Consider the following 27200-nt stretch of genomic DNA (forward strand, 5'->3'; position numbering starts at 1 on the left):
ATTTGTATATCTGCATCACTCACTATGATGATATTTAATGGAACTTATTAACGGGTGATCATAAAGTGTTGCTACTTCACAATTCAGATACAAATGACAAACAACAATATTAAAAAAAAGACAATAAGTTGTATATGCAAACATACATGTCATGTGATTAATTTACATTTACTTTTAGTGGAAATTCGTAGTTTAAAATAACAAGAACTTTTCTCTGTAAGTTTTTATGTAAAATGATATGCGAATAGGTGAACCATAAATACTCAATAGCAGGAACGTATGATTAATCTTTAATTAATCTATTAACAAATATCTAATAAATCTATTAATTTTTACAGAACGCATGGATCTACAATAAAAAATTATTTCTCGATTCTAGTTCATTCGTTAGTCGAAACAATGAGCACCATCCGATCATCTTAGGGATCATAGATGATGATAGTGTTGGGAGTTGCTTTAAAGTGAAGCTGTTTTATGCTGAGCCAACCTAACTGTCTCGTCTCAAGCATCCTGATCCAGTGGCAGGACAGAGTTGAGACAGCTGGAGGCTAGGTGAGATACAGGAACTGCTGGAAATGTTGGCGTCGTCCTACATACATCACTTGGTATTCCTGAAGGTTTTCAGAATGTTTTACTTGATAAAATTCCCTACAGGCATTTATTTATGAAAATCAAACTTTTATATGTATGGATGACCCAAATAACATTTTTTTGTACTTTTTCCTGAGACTAACCAAATTTAATATGACTAAATCGGCAGTGATAACTAGAGTATCGGTGTATAGTATAAAATATAGATTTAGATAAGTGACGTCAAGACAAGTGTTCATAAATGCGTTTGATGGAAAAAATATTGAATAAATCTGCAGAAGAAGAATTCAAGAAAAAAAAAGATCTAAAGATGGAAAAAGAGTGATTGTAAGTTTTTCATTAAATTCAATTAAATACGTTTTTATTAAAAGAATTTTGAATTTGATGGTTTTATAAAAGAATAAGGTGTTTTGAAATAGTGCTAGTCAGCATATTTTCGGATTTACCCAAAATGTTCATATCAATCTAAGGTTTTAGGTAAATAAATATTGGCCTATCATGTTTGGACTTTGTTCACTTGTGTCTCCGAAATCGCTCTATCATTTGGATATGAGTTAACAAATAAGCTGACGTTTTGTTTGTAACATAACTGATATTTCATAGTTCATATTTGTTTCATTGGTCACCATTAAAAATGCTTGGCATAGAAATATTTAGTACAGCAGAAAATTATTCATAACAGTAAATCAAAGTTCACTTCCTAATTATATTAACATATCTAATTGAAGTGTGGAATTCGAATTGCATACAAGTGTTATGTTAGTTACATTTCGAATTGGTTATAATTCAATAAAGATATTAGATATTGTTTTTTTTTAAAGAGAAACATCATATAACATGGCAGGCAAAGACAAAGAGTATCCATAGAATATCTAGGTTCACTAAACATTTCATTAAAAAAAAAAGTAGGTGGACGCCATGAAGTGGACAATTATGAAGACTGATTAGCAAGTTCGAATCCAGTCTACTCCAATGCACCAATTTTACTGATGGATGTATAAGAGAGCAGAAAATGGATCTTTTGTTTACTTTCGGCAGCCTTGAAACACTCGATTCCTTTACTTTGTCCTTTAGTCCTCACATTCCAGGTTTCTGATAAAGGGAGAAGGACTAGGTTAGAATCTATCAACTTCACACTTATCGTTGGCTAGTTTTTGACCTTGAAGTAGTGTTTCTGTTTTAGCTGCTTACATCAAGTGGCTTTAGATCCTGTCGGGAGCGATTTCCATAAAAACAGAAAAAAAGACTTTATGTGGTAAGTATCTGATTCTAGAAAGAATCAGAAGAATCAATGCGAACATCAGAATAAATCTGATCAAAATGTTGTACAACGATAATTCATAATGAAAAAAAAAATGGAGGGAAAAGACAAAAATCAACATTTTTAAAAAATGCATTAAAAAAAACAAAGTGAACAATGAAGACTGGGAAGCCATGTTTGACTGATGGATGTTAGTAACTTTTATGTCATAAGTACCTGATTTTAGAAAAAAACTGGAAAAAATAAAACAATACCAACATCAGAATCAATCTGGCCAAAAAGTTGTACAATGATAATTTACGTAAATATATTTTGTTAAAACAATGGTCATGGTTAATAACATGAGGATAAGCAACCAAAATCAATATTTTTAGAAGATGCATAAAAAAAAATCTCAAACTGATAAAACTGTCAGATAAAACAAAAAAAACGTTATTAAACTCTTAAATTATTTCTTTCTGAATTTGGATATACTTTTTCAATATAAATCATTTTTAAGCCCCCCCCCCAATTTTGTCCAATTCATTTATGAATATATTTACATGTTTCTTTTCTTAAAACCAAAAAAAATGATTAGAAACATTCATCCTAAATTTTTAAATGTTTTTTTTTTAAAGATTGCTGTCATCTTATAAGAGTGATTTTAATGCAAGACTTGGAAACTTAACAGATGTTAATGACTGAATATACAATCACTAAAAAAAAAGAAAAAGAAAGCAAGATATAAATCTAGAATGTCATTTGCATATTTCTAATATTCAAATTCTGTAAAAGAGAAATTAAGACATAAAAAAATCACAAAACAATAATTATGTGAATTTAATGATTATATAACAACAGTTCAAAAACAGGTAAAATCTCACCACAATCAAAATCCGAATTAAAATAAATTTTAAAAAGATAAAAATTACATATTTACATTATCTTTCTGAATTTTGATAATGCATTATTCAAACTACTGTGCTCATCTCGAATGTTATTTTTCAATCAAAATCCAAAAATAAATTTTAAAAAGATAAAAATTACATATTTACATTATCTTTCTGAATTTTGATAATGCATTATTCAAACTACTGTGCTCATCTCGAATGTTACTTTTCAATCAAAATCCAAATTAAAATAAATTTTAAAAAGATAAAAATTACATATTTACATTATCTTTCTGATTTTTTTATAATGCATTATTCAAAGTACTGTGCTCATCTCGAGTGTTATTTTTATAAAGTTCCGGTTAATGTAACCTCCAACCTTTTTTTAGGTGTACCTTGTCGAACTCGGGAATACATATGGAATTTTGAATGGAACCCATGACATAGTGGATAAAGTACTTGACAGAATTCAGTTGTAAGTTACACTCTTCTGGAGGTTGAAGGTTCAACATTCAGTGCGGGCAACATTAAAAAAATACAGTTGAGAATTATTAAGAACTTCTACTCAGTCATGGATGATGGAACAAGAGCATGCTACTCCCATGGGTTAAATAAAAAGTTTTGTTCAAAATTATGTGCAGATTCCAAAGTTTCACAGAAAGATTCCTGGGTTTGACAAGATAGATCTGAAGAAGGTCGGAGGTTACATAGACCGAAACGTTGTGAAAATAGCACTCAAAATATGAATTGTAATGCAAATAATACAAATAATATAAGTATATGTAAAGGTTTTTTAATTATTAATACTTTTTGCTTATGAATTTGTTTTTTTCTTTCTTTATAATAAAATTTCAATTGATTTGTAATTATAAAGTAACAAAAACTGTGGTGAGTTTTTGTCTGGTCACCAAATTTAAATCTCCAAATTTTCTGTTGAAAAATGGAACAAACTGAAAAAGAATCAAACCTTTAGTAAAATATACTGAATATAAAAAGAATAGTAATTCATTTTTTTTTTTTGGGGGGGGGGGGTTATATTTGGGTTTCAGACTATGTTCCAGAATTGCAAAAGAATTTCATACTGAGAATGTCAAAGAAATGCTGATTGCATGACATTCATGCTTGATAAATTGGTTAATCTGGCTTCATAATTAAATTTCCAAACATATTTAATTTAATAATTAAATTTTTAAACAAATTTAATTTAATAGTTAAATTACAAAACAGATTTTAATTCATTAATTATTTTTTAAAACAGATTTATTTTAATATTTAAATTTCAAAACAGATTTTATTTAATAATTAGATTTCAAAACAGATTTTATTTAATAATTGAATTTCAAAACAGATTTTATTTCATAATAAATGTAATATCATGTCAATCAAAAGCAGGGTACTTACCCAGCATAAGGACCATGCTATCGTTAAAAGTGTCCAAACGGTTTATAGGAAACGTCTGAACTTACTGAACACGTTAATGTTAAAATAAAAAGTCAGAAATGCTATGATTAATGTAACTGTAAGAATTATTTTTGTGTTCGTCAAACACTACCTTGTACCGACCTTTGCCAGGGTGTAGATTGTTTTAATGTAGTTAAAAAAATAATGAAATGCAGCAGTCCAGTAAAATAGAAGATTCTGGTTTCTCGGATGGTAAATGATAAGATGAGCTTTCTGGATTAGAGAACAATAACTTATTTTTCAATTCATTTTCTAAATGTATTACTTCATAATTTTTTCAGCATAACTGAACCCCTCCCCTCTTATTACCATATTCTTATATATATATATATATATATATATATATATATATATATTATATATATGTCAAAGTTAGTCTAAGCATTAAGGTTTGCATATCAGTCAATGTGCATGTGTGACAAACTTACATAAAAAAGTAAATGGCACTCTAAAATGAAAAAAAGGCAATCACAAGAAATATTTGAAAACAGTTCTTCCATCTATGATTTTTGAAAAGCACAAGATTTGGAAACATAAATACTTTTCGTGTTCTTTTTATCCGATGAATGTAAATTGAGAAACTGTATTATTCTTTTTTAATTTAAATATTTTTCTTGATTTAAACACAAAAAATAATAAAAGAAAAAAATTATATAAAAATATCAAAATGATTTTTTATTCAAATATAAATATTTAATCGATTGTATGATTTCTTTCATTTGAATTTTAATTTTCTAAAAGTTTTGTAAAAAGATATCCAATAATTATTCAAGGATATTGTTTTCATTTTTCAATTAATTTTCCATTGAATTATCTTTGTACAGACAGAAATAATATATTTTTCATTGGAAAAATTAATTTGAGACTTTCCAGTGTTTTCCATAAACCGTCCAGATGATTCCAATGGTAACATGGTCCTTATATTGAATAAGTACCAAAAACGGCAAATAAAATTGAAGCCAAAGTAAAAACATAAATAAAGCAAAACAAAAAAGCAAAACATAAATAAAACAAATAATAGATAAAACAAATAACAAATAAAACAAATAAATAAAACAAATGATAAATAAAAAAATTATAAATAAAACAAATAATGAATAAACAAATAAAAAGTCAAACAGAAATAAGTAAAACAAAAATCTGGAAAAATATTAAAAATATTCATTTTAAAATGATAAATTTTAATTTTAATCTTTGTTATATTTTTTATTTTTTTATAATCAATAATATTTTTTTATGAAGTTTAGTAAAGCTTTATTAAAAAAAATTATATTAAATATAACAATTAAGGCTTAATGCAAAAGTTACAGTAATGAAATTAATTATATCATTTAATAATTAAAGTAGATAGTTTATAAAAATTAAATTACAAGATTTCTCAAATAAAAAAAAAAAAAATTTTTTGGCTTACATGGAGTCTGTGGTCTTCCTGGTAAGAGTAATTGAAAAGATAAAGAAACAAAGTTAGAAAAAGGAAACAAAATTATTAAAACATTTTAAAGAATAACCAGGTACAATATGGGTATATATATTAAATGTTTTTTTTTAATAACATTGATAAAAAAGACAAAAACAGTTAGTGAAACTAGACTTTTTAGCCTGATAAAAATGGGCAAAAATTAACTTAGAAAGAGTGTTTTATGCCAAACTTCTAGACTAAATGTAGTATTGCAGTGACCAATCCTTATTTATCCTTATGCATCTAACAAATATCATAACCATTAGTTTGTCACACATAATGATAACAAAAGTCCATACAAAATTTTAGTCAAATCAGCTTAGTAGTTTCCGAGAAAAAAATGAACAGACAGACAAACAGAAAAAACTAAGAGAAATATAATATAGATACTAAATTTAAAAACAAAATATGTTTGCTTACACTGTTAAGTGAATATGTTTTGTAATATATTTAATTAATAGTTATTCATCAGTTAAGTAAAAATTATCATCATTTATTTTTAATTAAGTGAATCTATTTTGCCCTTGACTGATGAGTTAAGGGCAAAATAGATTCACTGATTGATATAATAATTAAGTGATTGATTTTGCGCTATGAAACAGATATTGTCAAGAATTGTAAATGTCAACTAAATTAAAGGAATAAATTATAAGATAGTCAACATCATGAACTTTGGGATATAGACTTATGTCATTCATTCACTATATTGCTCTGTAATTACATTGGGCTTCTTAAATAAGGATTGGTGTATATTATGAAAAAATAAAGTATATTTCCACAGAAAATATATATATATATATATATATGTATGTATTAAGCTATTTTTTGTTATATCCTATTGTTTGCATGGATAATATTACTAAATAAGAGACTATTTCGTCCATGAGGCTGGAAATAAACAATACCATAAGATGAAAATTGATATTTCTACGAATCTCATTTTTCACTTTGTGATATTCTTTGTTATATCAAGCTATGCACTCTAAATAATAACTTGTTATCTGAACAAACAATTGTATCAATGTATAACATGCTGAAATAAATTTATAATGTTAAAAAAAACACAAAAACATTTTTATGAATTTAGTATCAATTAAATTAAATACTTACTGGTTCGAACTGGTCTCTCTGAAAAACAAAGAAATGTGAAAAAAATTATTAAGCAATCATAACTCTAATGAATTATTTATACAATCCATTTTAGTTGTATTAATAATATTTACGTATTAAAAAATTAATTAATTATTTATAAATGATATAAATTAAGTTATTAAAAAATGAAACTGAAGTTTATTGACAGATAAAGGCAAGCACGAGTTAGTTTATCACGTAATTATCTGAAATATCAATATTAACTTTATTGTTAGCATGTAATAATATTATAATCTTTAATTATGAATATATCAGTTGGCTATAAATATAGGAAACTAACATAGGATATTACGATATTGAATAAAATCAACTGATAATATGTGGAAAATATGCATTAGGTGTTGATAGGTAGTGATTTTATATGTGGCATCTGTGTTTGTATAGATATAATGTTTTTTTTATAGAGTGGAAACATTTGACTTCCTTTTTTATTAATATGGAGATGACGTGTTAAATGTTTTTAAGATGTGCCACCATATTTTTAAAATGATTTAATCTTTTGTCATATAAGATCTTTGAATGTGCATTATTTGAATTATTCAGACAATTATTTTACTCTTGGTTGTTATTTTCATAAAGTTTTAACTAATGAAGCCTGCGACTTGTGTATATTTTCGAATTCTTCAATTTTTATATCGAACTTCGGAATCATAGTGCAAAGATAAAGACGTTGATTACCAATCTGTCTTAAATGACAGTCTTCTGGGGGAAGGTGGGGGTGTTTGAAGGTTAAATTCTCACTACTAATGATAATAACTTAAAACAATAAAAAAAAAAAATCAATTAACAATCAACCCCCCCCCCGTGACTTATCAAAGGATTCATTTTGAAATGCAATATAGGTATTCAAGTCTGACATAATTGAGGAGTAATTGAATTCATAAAAATGAATTTCAAAAACTACCGGTGAAACAAGTGCAAAATTGATACAAAAAAATACACTTGAAGGGACGATTAGAATCTTAAAAAAATCTTTTGTTTGGAAGGCATAAGGTAACAAGTGAATGTCTGGCATCCAGTAAGATGCTCCTTCCCCAGCTAGAACAAAATTATAAGAAAATAAAATAAGATAAAGATTCCCAAGATTGAAAAGATGATGGCTGGGGTTACATCGACCTAAAAATTGTGAGAATAACAACCAAGGCATGAATAATAGTTTGAATAATACAATTAATACAAATTCTAAAAAAAAAAAAAAAAAGAAAAAGTGTATGGCTATTAAATTATAAAACCAAAATTGAAAATAAGAAGCAAAAAAGAGAAAAAAAACAAGCGTGCAACATGTATACATGGATACATTTTGTTTAGATGAGAAGACAATAATAGGCGTTTCTACAAAGTAAGTAGGTCAGAAAATACAACGATCTGCAGAGATGCATTTTACAAAAAAAGAAAACAAGATATTAATCAAATAATCAATAGAGACAAACACACACAAAAAAAAAAAAACAGAAAAAAAAAATTTGGAAAAATTTCATTCAAGGTTCAGAAAGTATCTTTAGCAATATACAAAACTTCACAAATAAACGACTTGAAGAATGAAGAAGCTTCACAATCGGAGTAAAAAGTTCTGAATTTTGGAGATGAGGATCGATTTTTCGTATTATTTCGATTCTTTGGACTATTGTTCTCATCTTGAGTGTTAATTGCACAACGTCTCAGTCGATATAACTTTCGATCTTCTTCAGGTGTACTTTATCAAACTCGGGAATCCTTTCTGTCAAACTCGAACGTCTTTTTTGCCAAACTTGTGAATCTGCAGAAAATTTTGAATGGAACGCACGATATTATTAAGAGATACCTAAAGAAGGTCAAAAGTGCCATCGACCGAAACGTTGCACAAATAACATTCAACATGAAAACAGTAGTCCGAAAAATCCAGATAATGAGAATCACATTATTTGAAGAATACAAAATACAAGAGAACTGTAGAATGCGTGTGAAATGAGTGCATTGGAAATGTGCTGACTTCACAGTTGAACAAGTACAACAGGAGAGACATTTACCAACAGATAAAAGATATCTATATATACATACATATATAGAGAGACGTGTGTGTGTGCGTATAGATGCTGCATGAGCAGCAGTGATCACATGAGCAGGAACAACAGACATTGACATCTCACCAAGAAGATTGGACAAATAGAAGAAGCAAGTCTGTTATTACCTTGGCAAAATTGCTCAAATATTTTGTGCTTCAGTGCTTCCAGCTCATCAAACTCTTGGACAGTAAAACTATTTTCAGAAGCCGGTGAAGATGCAATCTTGTGCAACTCACTCGTATCGGCCAGTCCGATACCAATGGTATAGATATGGATTCCGTGATCGCGCGCGGATTCTGCTTCCGGAATGGTTTGAAAAGCATTAATATTTGATACTCCATCGGTGATGAGCATGGCCAAGTTGGGTACATTTGCTCTGTCACCATTAATAGCAGAGAACATGATTTCCTTCATTGTGTTTAAGCCACCATATGTGTTGGTACTGCCTGTAATGTAAGGTATTTGACCAATTGCATCTAACACTTCCTGTTTCCGGTGATATCTATTCAGATGAAACTTGATGTGTACATTAGTGCTATAGATCACCACAGCCACACGCACATTGCCTGAATCAATATCAGCATCAGATAGAAAATCCTGAACAAACGTGAGGACTTTCTTGAAGTTCTCTTTGCCCACGCTGGTTGATGAATCCAAAATAAATACAATGTCACTTGAAGCAGCAGCGCATTTTCCTAAACAATAATCATAAATCAATTAGTTTTAGGAAAAACAAAAACAAATATTATATCACCAATTTACAATTATCCATGTATATATAATGAATGAATAACAAAAGTCTATATTCCAAAGTTCATAATGTTGACCATCTTAAAATTTATTCCTTTAATTCGGCTGACTTTAAAATTCTTGACAGTATCTGTTTCATAGCACAAAATCAATCACTTAATTATTATATCAATCAGTGAATCTATTTTGCCCTTAACTCATCAGAAGAAATAGCAACATGAATTGTGGAATATAGACTTTTGTCATTCATTTATTACATTGCTCTGTAATTACATAGAGCTTCTTAAATAAGGATTGGTATATATTATAACAAAATAAAGTATATTTCCACAGAAATATATATATATATATATATATATATATATATATAAACATTTAATATAATTTTTAAGATATACTAATGTTTAGATTATAAACTATTAATTTTAGATACATCCAAAAAATTTTATAAGAAGCCGCATCTGTTATGAGGTCTGTCACTTAGTTTGAAATAGCATTTTTGTTGATCTGTCATTCTTGAAATTAAAATAACATTTTCATGTATCTTTCATGTTTGAGTTTGAAATAGCAAGTTTATTATTTTGTCCTATTTTAAATAGTATTTCCATTGGTCTGTCATATTTTAAATAACATTTTCAACAGTCTGTCATGTCTTAGTTTGAAATAGCATTTTCTTGACCTGTCACGCTTCAATGTTAAATAACATTTTTATCATTCAGTCCTGTTTACGTTTGAAATCAGTCAGTCATGTTTAGTTTAAAATTTTAATTTTTGCAATTAAATTTAAGTTTACGGAATAGTATTTTCCATGCACAATGCGTAAGTGCAATAGTCATATCATAAGAATGGATCTGTTCTTGTCCAATTTACTTTGTAATCTACCAAAACACGTTTATAAGAGGATTCATATGTCCGTAATAAGATTATCTATTCTTATTCATAAAGCACATTATTATTTCAGTAATAATGCAGAATAAAGACCATGCTATTATATTTCTATACTGCCTAACTGGTATTCCACCACCACATATCAGGCGAGATGTCATCACCAGAATAGAACGGTACAAACAGCTTAACGACCACAGGCACTGACTGTTTGGCCACCAATCAGTGAGACAAAGACTAAAATCTCGCAGTAGCTTCATCAATATAGAGGAAATCGAGTCCAGGCAAGCTGCCTCCTATAGGCTGGAATGATGGCGAGACTATAACAGCAGGAATAAAAATGAAGCCCTACCAGACCCAAAAGAAACACTCCCCCAGGGTTCAAATCTTGGTAGAAAAAACTGGGTGACTCTAAATAGAGCCAGAGCCAAAGAAGGCAAAACAAAAGACAATCTCCACAAGTGGGGCCTAGACACCTCATCTTTATGTCCATGTGGAGAGGTACACATGATGCACCACCTTACGGAAAACTGCCGATTGGGTCCTCATTGCTAAAACGAAGACCTTAAGGAGGCAAACAGCACCGACATGTGATGGGTTAATTTTTATTGCGATAAGATATGATGATGACCATGCTATTGTGGAAATTATTTTTTACATAAATAGCCAATGCAATTGCAGCAGCCAACGTTATTTAAGCAAAACAATTATTTGTTATCAACAAGCATTTTATGTTGATAAATTATTTACAACATTGAAAACATGAACAAAAAATAATAACATTATTGGAATTCTTCATTGACAATAATAAAAAATAAAAATTCTTCATTGACAATAATAAAAAATAAAAATTCTTCATTGACAATAATAAAAAAATAAAAAAGCAAACAAATGAAGCATAATCTCAGTATAAAAGAAAACATTTTAGAAGGAAAATTTTATGAACAAAACATCAAAAATAAAAATATTTTCTGTTAGTTTCGAAATTTGAAGGAAATGTCAAATAATATTTTTGGAAAAATGTATAGGCGCATGTATGGAAGTGGTACGCCCCCCCCCCTCTGTAATTTCTTTTATTTTCATTTTTTTTTTTTCAGCGGATTATTATCGAATTTTCGTTAATCTACTAGATTAAGAAAAAAATACAAACAGAAATCAATATTTAACATCCGTTTCTAATAAAACATTCTGGTAAATCGATCCCCTATTTTGTAAGCATCGACTTATTTCGGCTAAATTTCCCGGATTTAGTCTTTTTTTTTCTTTTTAAAGCATTTTGGCCTTCAAAAAGGGTAAAAAAAAAAAAAAAGGCTAAATTTGTGAAATTTGGCCGAAATAAGTCGATGCTTACAAAATACGGGGGGGGGGGGTGATTTACTAAACCGTTTTATTATTATTTGTTTATTATTGATTAAAAAAATGTTGTTGTTTTTTTGATAATCTGGTGGATTAGGCACCATTCGATAATAATCCTCCGAAAAAAATGAAAAAAAAAGACGAAAAGAAAATTACAGAAGAGGGTACCGTTTTCATACGTGCGGCGAAATATTTAATATAAAATTTTGTAAGAATATTGCCGTACAGGAATAAACAAAAGAAAACCGGAAATGGTCAAAACTTTAGCTGGTTTGTGTTTTATCAAATTACTAGCAGGAACATACGGCGTTTCCCAGGATTGAATGAGTAACCTTATGTTATTTTGTGTTCACCCTATAATACCATAATATTGTCTTTATTCTTATATTTTTATCCATTATATAAAGAGAAAATGTCTGTGCAAAGTTCCAGCTAAAACTTACAAATACATAACAAATACCTAAAACTTTGGTATTTTTTTTAAAGCAAGGTAACCCCAGAGATATAAACTCTAAAATACAAATAAAAAAAGGTCCATTATTTAGGAGTCAGATGGCCAGTTATGTCGCTTAATATTATCGAAACGTACATACATCTTTTAATGCTATGATGTAGTGTATTTTCCCAACAATAAATTAAAGGGAAGTAACTCTGATATTTTTTACACCGACTCGAGTTGTGTGCGTATGTCCAGAGAGAGGGATGGGTTAGGCAAAAAAAGAAAGAGGAGGTGATGAGAGGGAAAGAGAGAGGGGGATGGTAGTCATGTTATACTTTTACCCTGGGCAATGCATGATAGCCCTGCTAGTATTTTCTAAAATTCAATTTTTAGTATGGGGATCAAGGAATTAATTAGCACTGGCGTTTCTGGTGATTCAATTATATACTTATGTTACCAGCCCTGAATCCTTTAACATTTCTGTTTTTTGTTTTTTTTATTTTATAATTTTTAAGTTATAAATAAAATAAAGCAAAATGTATATTTTTATCGCTGTCAATTTTGAATACAGAATCCACGATAATGTTGTACTGTCTTTACTCAAAATGAAATATACTTATTAAATTATACTAAATAATGTGGTTACACAATATAGTTCACTATAAGGATAGATTTAAAAACTTGTAAGAAGATTTTATAGACATTAAACAAACCAACACAAACTACAACTTTATATTTATATGTATATATGATGAGAATAATGGAAATAGTATTCCGACGAGATAGAGCGAGGAAATGTTGATGGACATCTGGCTTGGTTTATTTCTCTCTATATATATATATATATAATTATAAATCTCAAATGATCTTGTAAAGATGTATGTAACCCACTTTCTGGTTTACGACATCCGGTTGCGCATGCGCGCATGACCTGCGCACTGAAATATCAACGTTATTATTTCGAAATTATTATTTAACATGGGAAGAGTGGAGGTTAAAATAACTTAAATGTAATACAGAAATGAACGATGTAAAAAAAAGCAGACAGTATTAACAATTGTTTATTTGGATAATTTAAACGCGAAAAAAAAAACACAAGAAGAATTAGGACTCTGAAATATTAACGTTATTATTTCAAAATTTTTAATTAACATGGGAAGAGTGGGGTTTAAAATAAACAAAAAACAAAAGAACAATTGGGTTGCTGAAATATTAATGTTATTATTTCGAAATTATTATTTAACATGGGAAGAGTGAGGTTTAAAATAACTTAAACGTAATACAGAAATGAACGATGTAAAAAAAAAAAAAAAGCAGATATATCAAAATTTGAATTTAACTATAATAAGTATTATGGTATCTGTTCAGTGCACATTTACCTATAAGTATGGCCAACCATTTATAATTCAGTAACTGTAAATTTTTTTTTAAAAAAGATGATCAATTATAATAAACAGAACGACTCATAGAAATCTATCTATATTCTTTTTTCATTTTAATATACTTTCATAGAAATGTTTCTGTTATGTAAAAAAACAACTATTTTCTTTACATCACAAGTGTCATGGCCATACATGAATTCCATAGCTAATATAACATACTGACCCAACGGGTCACAGGTAGTCTAGTATATATATATATAGTCATCCACATACAGTACTGTTTCGCTGTTTCACAGCTCAGTGTGGCTAGACAGGCAACTGCCTCAAACCAGGATCGAAACCCGACCGCCCAAATGACAGTCAATGCTTCTCACCATTGTGCTATACGGCTGCTGCTGTGTGGGTAATGAATTTATCGGTGTTTAGTTTTGACATCTTATCTAACCTTTCTGAAAATAAAAATATAAGGCTTTTCTCGCCGACGGTCCCGGGGTCGTTACTATCGCTTAGAACTGTTTATATACCCCCTAGATAATAATATCTAGGATTTGGGAACGTGCATCACATCTAGATTTATTTACAGCGACTTTTACAAAATTATTGCTATTTTGGCTTTTCACGTGTTGATTCAGCTTTTTCGTATAGAAAGCAAAGCTAATTCAAAGCTAAGACACTGTTCTCGCCCCCCCCCCCATGTGGCGGAACCTTTCTAACCTTCGGGCCAAGATCAAAGTGTAGTATCTGTTCCAGCAGATGCTACAATCAAAGACCATTGCCCTTGTGGCAATCTTCCGGCCCATGTAGGGGCAACCCTACATGGGCCGCTGGCAAATCACTATCCAGCTTCCATTTCCCACCTCTTGGGAGCTAGTCCCCTTTTCCCTTCCCCCTCCCCCTCTCTCTCCACATTTAAAAACAGCCTTGTGCCTAAATTGCTCAGTGGGGAAGCAAATAAATACAGACACTGTTCTCGGCAATCGCGCCGGGAATGTCCAGAAGCAATCAGCTTTAATGCAAGGAAAATTCCTTATATCAGACGATTGCTATTCAATTTGGACAATCCCCTTTTCATGGGGAGCTGGTCTCTCCCCAACATCTTGGGGGAAACAAAACCAGCCAAAGTTGAGTAAACAAACCAAAAAGTTGAGTAAACAAACCAAAAAGAAAAAAACCTACCCTGCAATAAAGTTAACTCCATTACTTCTATTTGACCTGATTAATGAGGTCAAATAGAAGCAACGGAGTTAACTTTACTGCGGGCACATGTCAATTCAAACATTTTTTTTTTCACGCTTTATTATTTTCCAACTGCGCCTCAAGGTTTCGACTTCAATTCTTTCTTACTTACCTACCAAAACTTTTTTTTTTTTAAAACAAACACCTGGGCAACGATTTTTTATTATTCTTTTGTTTTGATTTACCCAAAACCGCACACACCTCCAAACACCCGGGCAACACCGGCTACCCCCCTCCCTAGTGTATATATAAAGAAAAAAATTCTGAAAATAAGAGCGTATTATTTATATTTTTATTTTCAGGAAGTTTAGACGTCATCGGTACGGTAAGTTTAAAACCTGATAATAGGGAACCGTTTCTGATACCCATATCAAGCTCTCTTCAGCCGATACTAAAGAGAACTTGATAAGGGTATCAAAAACGGTTCCCTATTACCAGGTTTGAAACCGACGGTAGCGATGACTTATCTACACTTTCTGTAAATAAAAAATATAATATATATATATATATATATATATATATATATATAAATGATATTGTACTAAGTATGATGCATATTAAGTCTTTTTTTTTTTTTTTTTTTTTTACACAGTGATCACCACTTATCAAGGCCCGGAAGCCACTCAGGGATAAGGGTTATTGCAAGTACATCACGTTAGTGAGGAGATTTTATGAAGTGTTTAATTAGGGGGGCGGTTCATTAGGAATTTGTTAACATTAGACTTGAAGACATCCAAGTTGTAGTCCGGAGGGAAGCAGGCAGACGGAACAGAGTTCCACAGGCGTGCAGTTCTAAGAAAGAAGCTTTGCTCATGAAATCCGCGTTTTGATTTAGGCACAGATATAGAGTGGGGGAAATTTTTCACAGTGGATTCAGCTAGACGGGTGTTTTTCGTGAAAGTTTGGCGAGGGGGGACCAGGGATTGGAGTTCAGACGAGCACCTGCCATGAAAATAACGATAAAACAAGGATAGGCTCGCAACGTCTCTTCTGTGGGAGAGGGGTTGCAGGGTAGAGAAAAGGGCATCCCCCACTAAACCACGAAGTCTATTTTGTACTCTGTCAAGGCATGATAGGCTGTTTTTGGCAGCTCCTGCCCAGATATGGCAACAGTATTCCATCCTTGGCCGTACTTGGCTTTTATATAGATAGAGAATTGCATCAGTAGTGAGCTATCTTCTGGAGCGGTAGAAGGATCCCACCATCTTTCCTGCGACCTTGGCAACAGACTTGATGTACGTGTTCCATTTCAGATCAGGAGTAAAGGTCAAACCCAGAAGCTTGTCAAAACACGGGGCCTCACCCAGACGAGAGCCATCCATCACAATTGATGCCAGCTGGGGATCAGAGCGTTGATGATGTAAGGATAGGAGTTTGGTTTTAGATGCATTAAAGGTAACTAGCCACATCTTCCCCCACTGAACCACGCGCTCGAGATCAAAGGAGAGAGAATCCGAGAGAACTTCGTCATTTACAGCCTTTGATGTGTTGCCGTAGATGGTCGTGTCATCAGCATAGATGTCAACGAATGATTTAAGTATGTGTTTAGGGAGGTCATTGATGTAGATCAGGAAGAGAGTTGGGCCGAGGATTGACCCCTGAGGGACTCCAGCATTTATATTGCAGGCCTCCGATTTTTGTCCATCTACCACTACTCTTATGAGCCTATCGGAGAGAAATGATTTAATGATTGAGAAAACATTTCCAGTTATACCGTAGCTGGAAATCTTGTGAAGTAGATCCTTATGCCATACTTTGTCAAAGGCCTTTGATATGTCAAGAGCAATTGCCCTAGAAAGGAAGCCTTTGTCAAGAGATTCACTTATCCTGTGGGATATAACCGTCAGCACATCTGCGGTAGATCTTGCAGAGCGGAAACCATGTTGTGTGTCACTAAGAAGGTTGTTTCTGCTGAGGTGGTTGACTATTTCTCTATTTAATATTGATTCCAGTAACTTACTCATAACACAGAGAAGACTTATTGGTCTGTATTGAGAGGGAGATGACTTATCACCTGAATTCTTAAATACAGGGCAAACTGATGAGGTCTTCCAGGGGGTCGGAAAGCACTTCTCCTTAAGGCAGCGCTTAAATAGTTTCGTAAGTATGGGAGCAAGTTCTGGTTGAAGCTTTTTTAACACTATAATTGGGATGCCATCAGGGCCAGTTGCTTTACTGGAATCTAGGTTTTTTATTAGCTTGGCGACCTCATGCACGGATATTTGTATATTACCTAGCTTGTTCTGTGTTATAGGAGGAAATATGGGGAGTTGATGGCCTTCGTCGCATAGGGTAGAATTAGCTGCAAAGTTCTTTGCAAATAGTTTGGCCTTGTCTGACGCTGACGAGATAACCTCTGGTCCATTGATAATGGTTGGGATAGAATGCACACTTCTGTTCAGGATCCTATTTGTTATTTGCCAAAACTGGTGGGAACCAAGCCGCTGATCAGCTACCTTGGATTTAATAGACTGGGCATATAGCTCTCTTGCATTTTTTATTACTCTTTTACAGTGGTTGCTGGCAGTCCTGAAAGCAGCTTTAGTCTCAGTGCATCTATTACGTTGGTAGTTATGGAAAAAGTGATTTCTGTGCGCGATAGCAGCAGCACATTCTGGGGAGAACCATGGCTGGCTGTTAGGTTTTTGTTGGAATTTTTTTGATGGTATGAATTGGTCTATGCCTACAATTAACCATTCGGTCAGATCTGATACTATAGAGGACACTTCCTTTTTAAACATGGAGTGCAGAGGTAAATCAGATATGAATGTACGAATGAAATAACTATTGTAAGAAACGGCAAATTTCATTATTTCGCTTCATAATTTTTTTCTTTCATTCTTAACTTTAAAGACTATAAATTTATAGAAAATGCATTCCAAAAAATATTACTTTACTTACACCGTCTTCCACTAAATCAACCTCCAAAATTGAATATCATAAAACGTAAAAAAAAAAAAAATATAATAAAAAAGTAGCATGGGCTAGAGTAGAATTAGATTCCTAATTCAATCCCAGGTAATGCCAGGTCTTCTTGCTAGTTATTAATAATTTTTTATATATCAGGTGTTGCATAAGTTCCTGCCGTTTCATAAAAATTTTTTGTTCTGAAACATGTTTTAATATTTGGCAAAGTGTTAAATATCATTAGAAAGCACGTATTCTGTTCTACAAGATAATGGTCATCGTTTTTTGCTCATATAATTTTTTTCTCGTTTTTTAGAACCGTCAAATGGATTGTCAAGTAAATAAAAAAAAAATCACATTTTCAGCACCTTCTTCTTTTCGTTTTTAATCGATTTAAAAAAGCGAGTGAAGTGACCAGGGATATTTGTGCCGTATATGGAGAAAACGCTATAGCTGAGAGAACTGTTCGAGATTGGTTTACAAGATTCAAACACGGTGGTCTAGGCCTCAATGACACTCCTCGTTCCGGAAGACCAATCAAGATAGACGAAGACCAACTCAGGGTTCTTTGGAAGGAGGATGGCCATCAGACATGTAGAGAATTGGGTGAAAAGATGAAGTGTGATTTTCGACAATTTCTTGCCATCTTCAGTCGATGGGATTCACACAAAAAATTGGAGCTTACGTCTCACACAAACTTACTTTTGATGTTAAAATTCTTTGATTTTCTAAAAAAAAAAAAAAAAAAAAAAACGGCCGGAACTTATGCAACAACCTATGCTTGCATATACACAGATAGAGTCAGTGAGCAAAACTAACTAAAAGCAATCACTCAGGAAACAAACTGGAAAGAAAACAATATTTTAAATTTTACATTAATTCATTTGATGCATTTCAATTTAAAACATTTGAATTTATTAATAGTTCTTACCTGTTGATGGGAGTCGTGTTACAGTCTCTGTAAAAAGTAAAAAAAATCACTAGTTAGTGAAAGAAACGAAATATACTGGATAGTGTTATGTCACGAAACTGTTGCAACAGTTTGTAATTTCTACGGATTATTTGGTAGATACAACTGTAATGCACACCAGCATTCACATGGATGTTTAAAAATAAGAACAGGTAATTGAAAATTTTGTTAAATGACATCACGTTGAATTACCTTTTGTGCTGAATGGAAGTCAGAATAAAATCGTAAAATGCTTCATGGGTCACTAAGTACGAATTTCAATACAACAAGAAATATTTTGATGTTTGGTTCAAAATAGAAATTCTTTAACATATATTTTAAATTATATGATTATAAAAAATATTAAATTATCAAAAACACAGAAAAAAATATTTAGAAATAAAGTTTAGAAATAATGTACATAAGCAACAATGAGAAATACGGATAATGAACATTATATATATATATATATATATATATATATATATATATATATAAAGAACAATGTTGAGAAAAGATTAATAATATACAATAGTGGCAATATTATACAGAAATAACAAAAACATAAACATGTACATTACTTAATGTGTATAAAATAGGGAAGAAGAAATTATAACTTTATTTAAATCGAAGATAATTAGGATTTATATAATAACTAGCGGGGGTACCCGGCGTTGCACGGGTGTGTTAAGGTGATGTGGTAAGGAACCCCCAGGTGGAAAGAAGAGTTTTAAAAAAAAGTGGTAGTAGTGAACAACAGTAGGCAGCCCGGGTGGAGAGAAGTGTAAAAAAAAAAAAAAAAAAGTGGTAGTAGGCACGCAGGTTCGAACCCGTAACACAAAAGAGGAAAAGAAGGTAAAAAAAAAATGTCTTAGCTGATGCGTCCATGGCGAAACCAGAAGTCGCAAGTGTTGAAATTACGGGTAGTCAATTGAAAGGGGATGATGACTTGAGAAAATGTCAACAAAAAAAACGACCTCTCCTCGTAGAGAACGGCCGAGTTGAGGGTGAAAGAATTAATGTTTTTTTTTGGCTATTTTTTTATATTTGTCGTCCGAGATATCAAGCTACAAAATGATACTGATTGCATCAGAATCCGTCTCATAACGCACTAGTACATATGATCGGATCTAGTAGATTAAAGATCGATTTTCTAAACGAGACGAACGAGGATAATATGCTATTCCTTTTCTGCCTTTGTTTGCTTGACTTACTCTTTCTCTTTTCTTTCCCTTTTTTCACGTTTTCTATGGTACTCTGGCGTCGTTTTCTTTTTTTTTGAGTCTAGATGTGATTCAGATGAACACTAAAAAGCAAATGGTTTTAATTGCAACCTTTTTTCTTTCGTCAGTCTGTTAAGGTCTGCTCTCCTTATAACTTCAAAAGCAAGCCGGTTTTCATAGAAAAAGGTGAGATAAAAATATTTTCCAACCAATATAAATGTTTCAAACCCAAAAGGTAACAATTCTGTGTGAAATTAATCAAGTTCCAAAATCCAAAGATGTTTATAAGACTTCAGTCGTCTGAATCACATCTTCATGTAAAAATCCAACAGCAGACCACCATAAAGAAGTTCAAATGAAAAAGAAAGAAAAGAGTAATCCAAACGAACAAAGAAAGAAAAGGGGTAGCTTATTATGATTGTTCATCTCGCACATTAATTTCTAATTTATCACAAACTTTCTGATGTTTCGGCCTTTTTAAACTTAGCGGTGCAAAAGTATTATTTAGAATAAGGCAGAAACAAAGTAAATGTTTTAATCTCTATAGAATTTTACCATTTACTGAACAATGATTTCCTATAACAATGGTTTGATTGGTCTATTAAACATAAATTTATTTTAATTGGTCAATTAAACATAAATTTATTTTAATTGGTCTTTTAACATAAATTTATTTTTATTGGTCTATTAAACATAAATTTATTTTTAGTGGTCTATTTAACATAAATTTATTTTTAGTGGTCTATTAAACATAAATTTATTTTTATTGGTCTATTAAACATAAATTTATTTTAATTGGTCTATTAAACATAAATTTATTTTTAGTGGTCTATTAAACATAAATTTATTTTAATTGGTCTATTAAACATAAATTTATTTTTAGTGGTCTATTAAACATAAATTTATTTTAATTGGTCTTTTAACATAAATTTATTTTTATTGGTCTTTTAACATAAATTTATTTTGATTGGTCTATTTAACATAAATTTATTTTAATTGGTCTATTTAACATAAATTTATTTTAATTGGTCTATTAAACATAAATTTATTTTAATTGGTCTTTTAACATAAATTTATTTTTATTGGTCTATTTAACATAAATTTATTTTTAGTGGTCTATTAAACATAAATTTATTTTTAGTGGTCTATTAAACATAAATTTATTTTTAGTGGTCTATTAAACATAAATTTATTTTTAGTGGTCTATTTAACATAAATTTATTTTTATTGGTCTATTAAACACATTTATTTTTATTGGTCTATTTAACATAAATTTATTTTTATTGGTCTATTAAACATAAATTTATTTTTAGTGGTCTATTTAACATAAATTTATTTTTAGTGGTCTATTTAACATAAATTTATTTTTAGTGGTCTATTAAACATAAATTTATTTTAATTGGTCTATTAAACATAAATTTATTTTTATTGGTCTATTTAACATAAATTTATTTTTATTGGTCTATTTAACATAAATTTATTTTTATTGGTCTATTTAACATAAATTTATTTTTATTGGTCTATTTAACATAAATTTATTTTTATTGGTCTATTTAACATAAATTTATTTTTAGTGGTCTATTAAACATAAATTTATTTTTAGTGGTCTATTAAACATAAATTTATTTTTATTGGTCTATTAAACATAAATTTATTTTAATTGGTCTATTAAACATAAATTTATTTTAATTGGTCTATTAAACATAAATTTATTTTAATTGGTCTATTAAACATAAATTTATTTTTATTGGTCTATTAAACATAAATTTATTTTTATTGGTCTATTAAACATAAATTTATTTTTATTGGTCTATTTAACATAAATTTATTTTTATTGGTCTATTTAACATAAATTTATTTTTAATTGGTCTATTTAACATAAATTTATTTTAATTGGTCTATTTAACATAAATTTATTTTTATTGGTCTATTTAACATGGATTTATTTTTATTGGTCTATTTAACATAAATTTATTTTTATCGGTCTATTTAACATAAATTTTTTTCTTGCTCTATTTAACTTAAATTTATTTTTATTGGTCTATTTAACATAAATTTATAACTGTTAACTAAAAAAGAAATAAATATTAAAACTAAAAAAGATTTGAAATCATATAATGTTAAACATGCATCAAATAAAACATATAGTCTTAAATTATTGATAGAAAACTGGACAAATAACAAGATTATGATTTGAAAAATAAAGGAAATTCGCAGTCAGAGCAGAGAGAATCACAATATTTCGATTCTTCAGACTATTGTTCTCATCTTGAGTGTTAATTGCACAACGTTTCAGTCGATATAACCTTCGATCTTCTTCACGTGTACTTTATCAAACTTGGGAATTCTTTCTGTCAAACTCAGGCGTCTTTTTGTCAAAATTGTGAATCTGCAGAGAATTTTGAATGGAACCCATGATATTATTAAGAGATACCTAATCACTACTGATGCAATTCTCTATCTGTATAAAAGCCAAGTACGTTCAAGGATGGAGTATTGCTTCCACATCTGGCCAGGAGCTGCTAAAAACACCCTATCCTGCCTTGACAAAGTACAAAATAGACCTCGTGGTTTAGTGAGGGATGCCCTTTTCTCTTCCCTGCAACCTCTCTCCCACAGAAGAGACGTTGCGAGCATCATTATCGTTATTTCCATGGCATGTGCTTGTCTGATCTTCAATCCCTCGTCCCCACCCCTCGCCAATCTTTCATGAGAAACACCCGTCTGGCTGAAACTACTGTCAATAATTTTCCCCACTCTTTATCTGCGCCTAAATCCAAACGTAGATTCCATGAGCAAAGCTTCTTTCTTAGAACTGTACGCCAGTGGAACTCTCTGCCGCTTGCCTGTTTCCCACCTGACTACAACTTAGACGTCTTCAAGTCCAACATAAACAAACTCCTAACAAACCGCCCCCTTAAGTAAGACACTCTATCTAACCACCCAATACTAATGATTACTACAATACTATCTCATTGATTACTGTACACGCAATAACCCTTATTATCCCTGAGTGAACCCCATGTAAAAAAAAGGTCAAAAGTTACATCGACAGGAACGTTGCACAAATAACATTCAACATGAAAACAGTAGTCCGAAAAATCCAGATAATGAGAATCACATTATTTGAAGAATACAAAATACAAGAGAACTGTAGAATGCGTGTGAAATGAGTGCATTGGAAATGTGCTGACTTCACAGTTGAACAAGTACAACAGGAGAGACATTTACCAACAGATAAAAGATATCTATATATACATACATATATAGAGAGACGTGTGTGTGCGCGTATAGATGCTGCATGAGCAGCAGTGATCACATGAGCAGGAACAACAGACATTGACATCTCACCAAGAAGATTGGACAAATAGAAGAAGCAAGTCTGTTATTACCTTGGCAAAATTGCTCAAATACTTTGTGCTTCAGTGCTTCCAGCTCATCAAACTCTTGGACAGTAAAACTATTTTCAGAAGCCGGTGAAGATGCAATCTTGTGCAACTCACTCGTATCGGCCAGTCCAATACCAATGGTATAGATATGGATTCCGTGATCGCGCGCGGATTCTGCTTCCGGAATGGTTTGAAAAGCATTAATATTTGATACTCCATCAGTGATGAGCATGGCCAAGTTGGGTACATTTGCTCTGTCACCATTAATAGCAGAGAACATAATTTCCTTCATTGTGTTTAAGCCACCATATGTGTTGGTATTGCCTGTAATGTAAGCTATTTGACCAATTGCATCTAGCACTTCCTGTTTCCGGTGATATCTATTCAGATGAAACTTGATGTGTACATTAGTGCTATAGATCACCACAGCCACACGCACATTGCCTGAATCAATATCAGCATCAGATAGAAAGTCCTGAACAAACGTGAGGACTTTCTTGAAGTTCTCTTTGCCCACGCTGGTTGATGAATCCAAAATAAATACAATGTCACTTGAAGCAGCGGCGCATTTTCCTAAACAATAATCATAAATCAATTAGTTTTAGGAAAAAACATATCAAACTCTATTCTAAATTTCTTATAATTTATTTAATGTTGATGTGATATTTTTTTTATCATTTAACGTTATTATAAATTAAGTTAATTTTTTGTTAATCAGTTAGTATTTATTTATTCGTTTATAATATTTATTTGTTTTAAAATCAATTAAAAAAGAAATATTTATTACTTTTTATTAAAATTCTTTTTTAAATTTCATTTTATTTTGTAACGATTATAGTTAACTTTTGATTATATAATTTTATGTTTACGATTTAATATTTCATTTCTTTATAATATTTTCATTAACATTGTAAACGTTTAATGCGAGATTCTAAAATGGTATACCTTTTATTTAGTCTTTTATATGTATTATTTTTTTTCACAGAATGTTAACCATAATTACACTGAATGCATATTTATATGCATAATAATAATACATGCAATATGAAAAATAAAACACATGGATTTCTTGTTGAGCAAGTACAAACAATAAAAAAGTGATGGAAAACATTTTAAGATTAAATTAGAAATGTAATCAATTATACTGAAAATAAAAATATTTGAAAATGAACACAGAATTTAATTCATACAACATTGATGCTTATTTTATGCAGTAAAATGTCTGGCGTCTGATAACCTGTGACCTTCAAAATTTGAATGTAATTTCGTAATTTTGAAAAAAAAACAAAAAAACAAAGAAGTTATTCAACAATAATTTATACTTACTAAGTTTATGTGTAATGTGTACGAATTTCCATTACTTGCTTAAAATGATTTTCTTTATAAAAGTAAAACTACTTGATTAATTTATGTGATTTTTAGAATACGAAAATTATGTTTTTGTCAGGGATTCGTACATAATACAGGTGCTTCTTTATATTTGATTTTAATACAGAAGGAATTCTACACAAGAACCGTAATTTTTAAGACGAATTAAAGTTGAAAAGCAAAACTATTTTCATTCATTTATTCCCGTAAAATGAAGAAAAACATGAATTTTAGAGTGCGCCTCTGTTATATCAAAATTATATTAGGAAAATATGATGAAAATAATAAATATGTAAAATTAAATATGTTTTGATATAATTTTTAAATAAAAATTTAAAAACAAAGAAAAAGTGAAAAGATAGAAATATTATGATTTTGTAAAACATATCAAAAAGTCAGTATAGCTCATGATCAAACTAAGTTTAAAAAAAAAAAAACAAGAGTGTTATAATTTGATTTAAAGTGTTGCTATTAAAGCATAATAATACAAGGCGGAACGATAAAATTGTCATCCTAGAAAAGACGACGTGATTCCATTTCCATTTGATGAAAACCAGTTTTCTTTTTTTTGTTGCAGACCATCTACTATTTGGCCAGTTGTGTACAAATCCCAAGAGTTATAGGAGCCTTCTATCATGTCTGAAAGTGACACGATGTTCAACGAGCGAGATCGGAGATGCACTACTGTACAACTCATTCTCTCTATCGATCAAAGTTACGACAACAAAACCATTGCCAGCACCCTCAAACTGCAAATCCGGAGGGTTCAACGCTTTTTTTTTTGTTATCATCTTTTTTGTTGTTATACTTTTTTTGTTATAACTTCCAATAAAATTCTCTCCGCATCCTTATCATCCACATTATAATTTCAACACTTACTGGGCAAGTCTTTAACTATGACATCATCATATTATCATGCTATCAACAGTGGAAATCATTGAACATGTGCCCTCTACTAATATAAAACACTAAACTTTTATATCATTTATTTAATTGGAATTCATTATTGAGATGAGTATTGTTTATTCATTTATTTATTGCGGACTATTATCCAAATCTTTCTTGGTTAGCCCACCAATTATCACTTTTTCAAGCATCTCAACAACTTCCTGCTCGAAAAATGCTTCAAAAGCCGAGATGATGCCGAATCGGCCTTCTATCAATTCATCACTTCCAGAACTCCGGATTTCTATGTTTATGGGATGAATATACTTGTTTATCGTTGGCAAAAATTCTATCGATTCTAATTGTTCTTATTTCGATGAATAACGTTTATTATGAAAGGAGTTATGATCTTTTGAAGTTGAACGTCAAAAAGCGACATTATTTTTGCACCAACCTAATACACACACATATATATATATATATATATGTATATATATACATATATTGGGAAAGTTGAAAGAATTAGATAGATTTTTTAAGCTGAGACCCATCGGAATAATGCAAAGCTCAACAAATTGATTTGGAGCTCATATAGATTTCTAAATGCTTAGGTATGAAGATTTTACCGATCATACAGCCCTAATTGATGTAACATCCATATTGAATAAACGATTTAATCTTTATGTTATTTAATTAATTAGAATGTTTATTGAGATGAGTTTTATTTATTCTTTTGTTTATTGTGGACTATTATACTCATCTTTTCATCTGGTGTTTCATGACGTTTTGGTCTACTATTCGTCTGGCCTTCATCAACTAGTTACTGTGACGGGATAAGAACAGTGGTGAGATGACAACAACTATGGAAGGCAGTAACTGCTGAAGATGTAGTTAGGAGATTCAGAGTTCCTATTCTGTCGCGGTAACCACCTGATGAAGGCCAGAGGAATAGTTGACTGAAACGTCATGAAACAACTAAAAGGTGAGGATAATAGTCCGCAATAAATAAATGACTAGACTTTAATCTGTTAGAAACGTGCAAAATGATTATCTGTTGGTTTAGTGCTTTATGCCAAATGGATGGTTGAATATGGTTAAATATATGCTCATCTTTGCATTGAATACTAATCTCTATAAATCCCTAACTGTGTATCGAACGGATAGTATACACTTAGTTCGCTGCACCTTCCTATAACAAGGGTAGATACAAAATTTCAGCCAGATCGGCCTAGTAGTTTCTGAGTAAATATTGTATTGTCGTAACTAATCCCAATTAACCCCTAACTGTACATCGAACAGACACTATTATACTTAGTTTGCTGCCCAATCATAAAAAATGATCCATACAAAATATCATCCAGATCAGCCCAGTAATTTCCGAGAAAAAGTAGAATGGACAGACAGACAAAGCGAAATATAATATAGATTCTTGAAATATTTTACTTAAAAATTACCCCTTTTGCACTTTTATGCCTGTGGCTAGTTTGAGTAAGTGAAATGACCTATTAGCCCACTGCCTTTAATTTTAATGTTTTCTTTGTTTTGTTTTTTTTAATTTTCGTACTCGTTGAGGGAGGGGCGACAGATCGAGTTTTT

General features: G+C 30.7%; 1 protein-coding gene across 1 annotated transcript in view; it reads right to left on the minus strand.

Annotated features, from left to right (window-relative positions):
- LOC145240384 (uncharacterized) overlaps positions 1-27200 on the minus strand; it is a 569837-nt gene that overhangs the window by 208794 nt on the left and 333843 nt on the right. The window contains exons 69-73 of the mRNA XM_080103965.1: positions 23355-23924; positions 18722-18748; positions 8961-9530; positions 6752-6769; positions 5594-5611 (exon numbers count right to left, since the gene is read on the minus strand). Of these exons, the coding sequence (XP_079960091.1) occupies positions 5594-5611; positions 6752-6769; positions 8961-9530; positions 18722-18748; positions 23355-23924 (1203 nt within the window). The remainder of the gene's footprint in view (positions 1-5593; positions 5612-6751; positions 6770-8960; positions 9531-18721; positions 18749-23354; positions 23925-27200) is intronic.

This window comes from Euprymna scolopes, chromosome 19 (genome assembly GCF_053919585.1).
Source record: "Euprymna scolopes isolate OS-2025 chromosome 19, ASM5391958v1, whole genome shotgun sequence".
In the NCBI taxonomy this organism is placed as follows: domain Eukaryota; kingdom Metazoa; phylum Mollusca; class Cephalopoda; order Sepiida; family Sepiolidae; genus Euprymna; species Euprymna scolopes.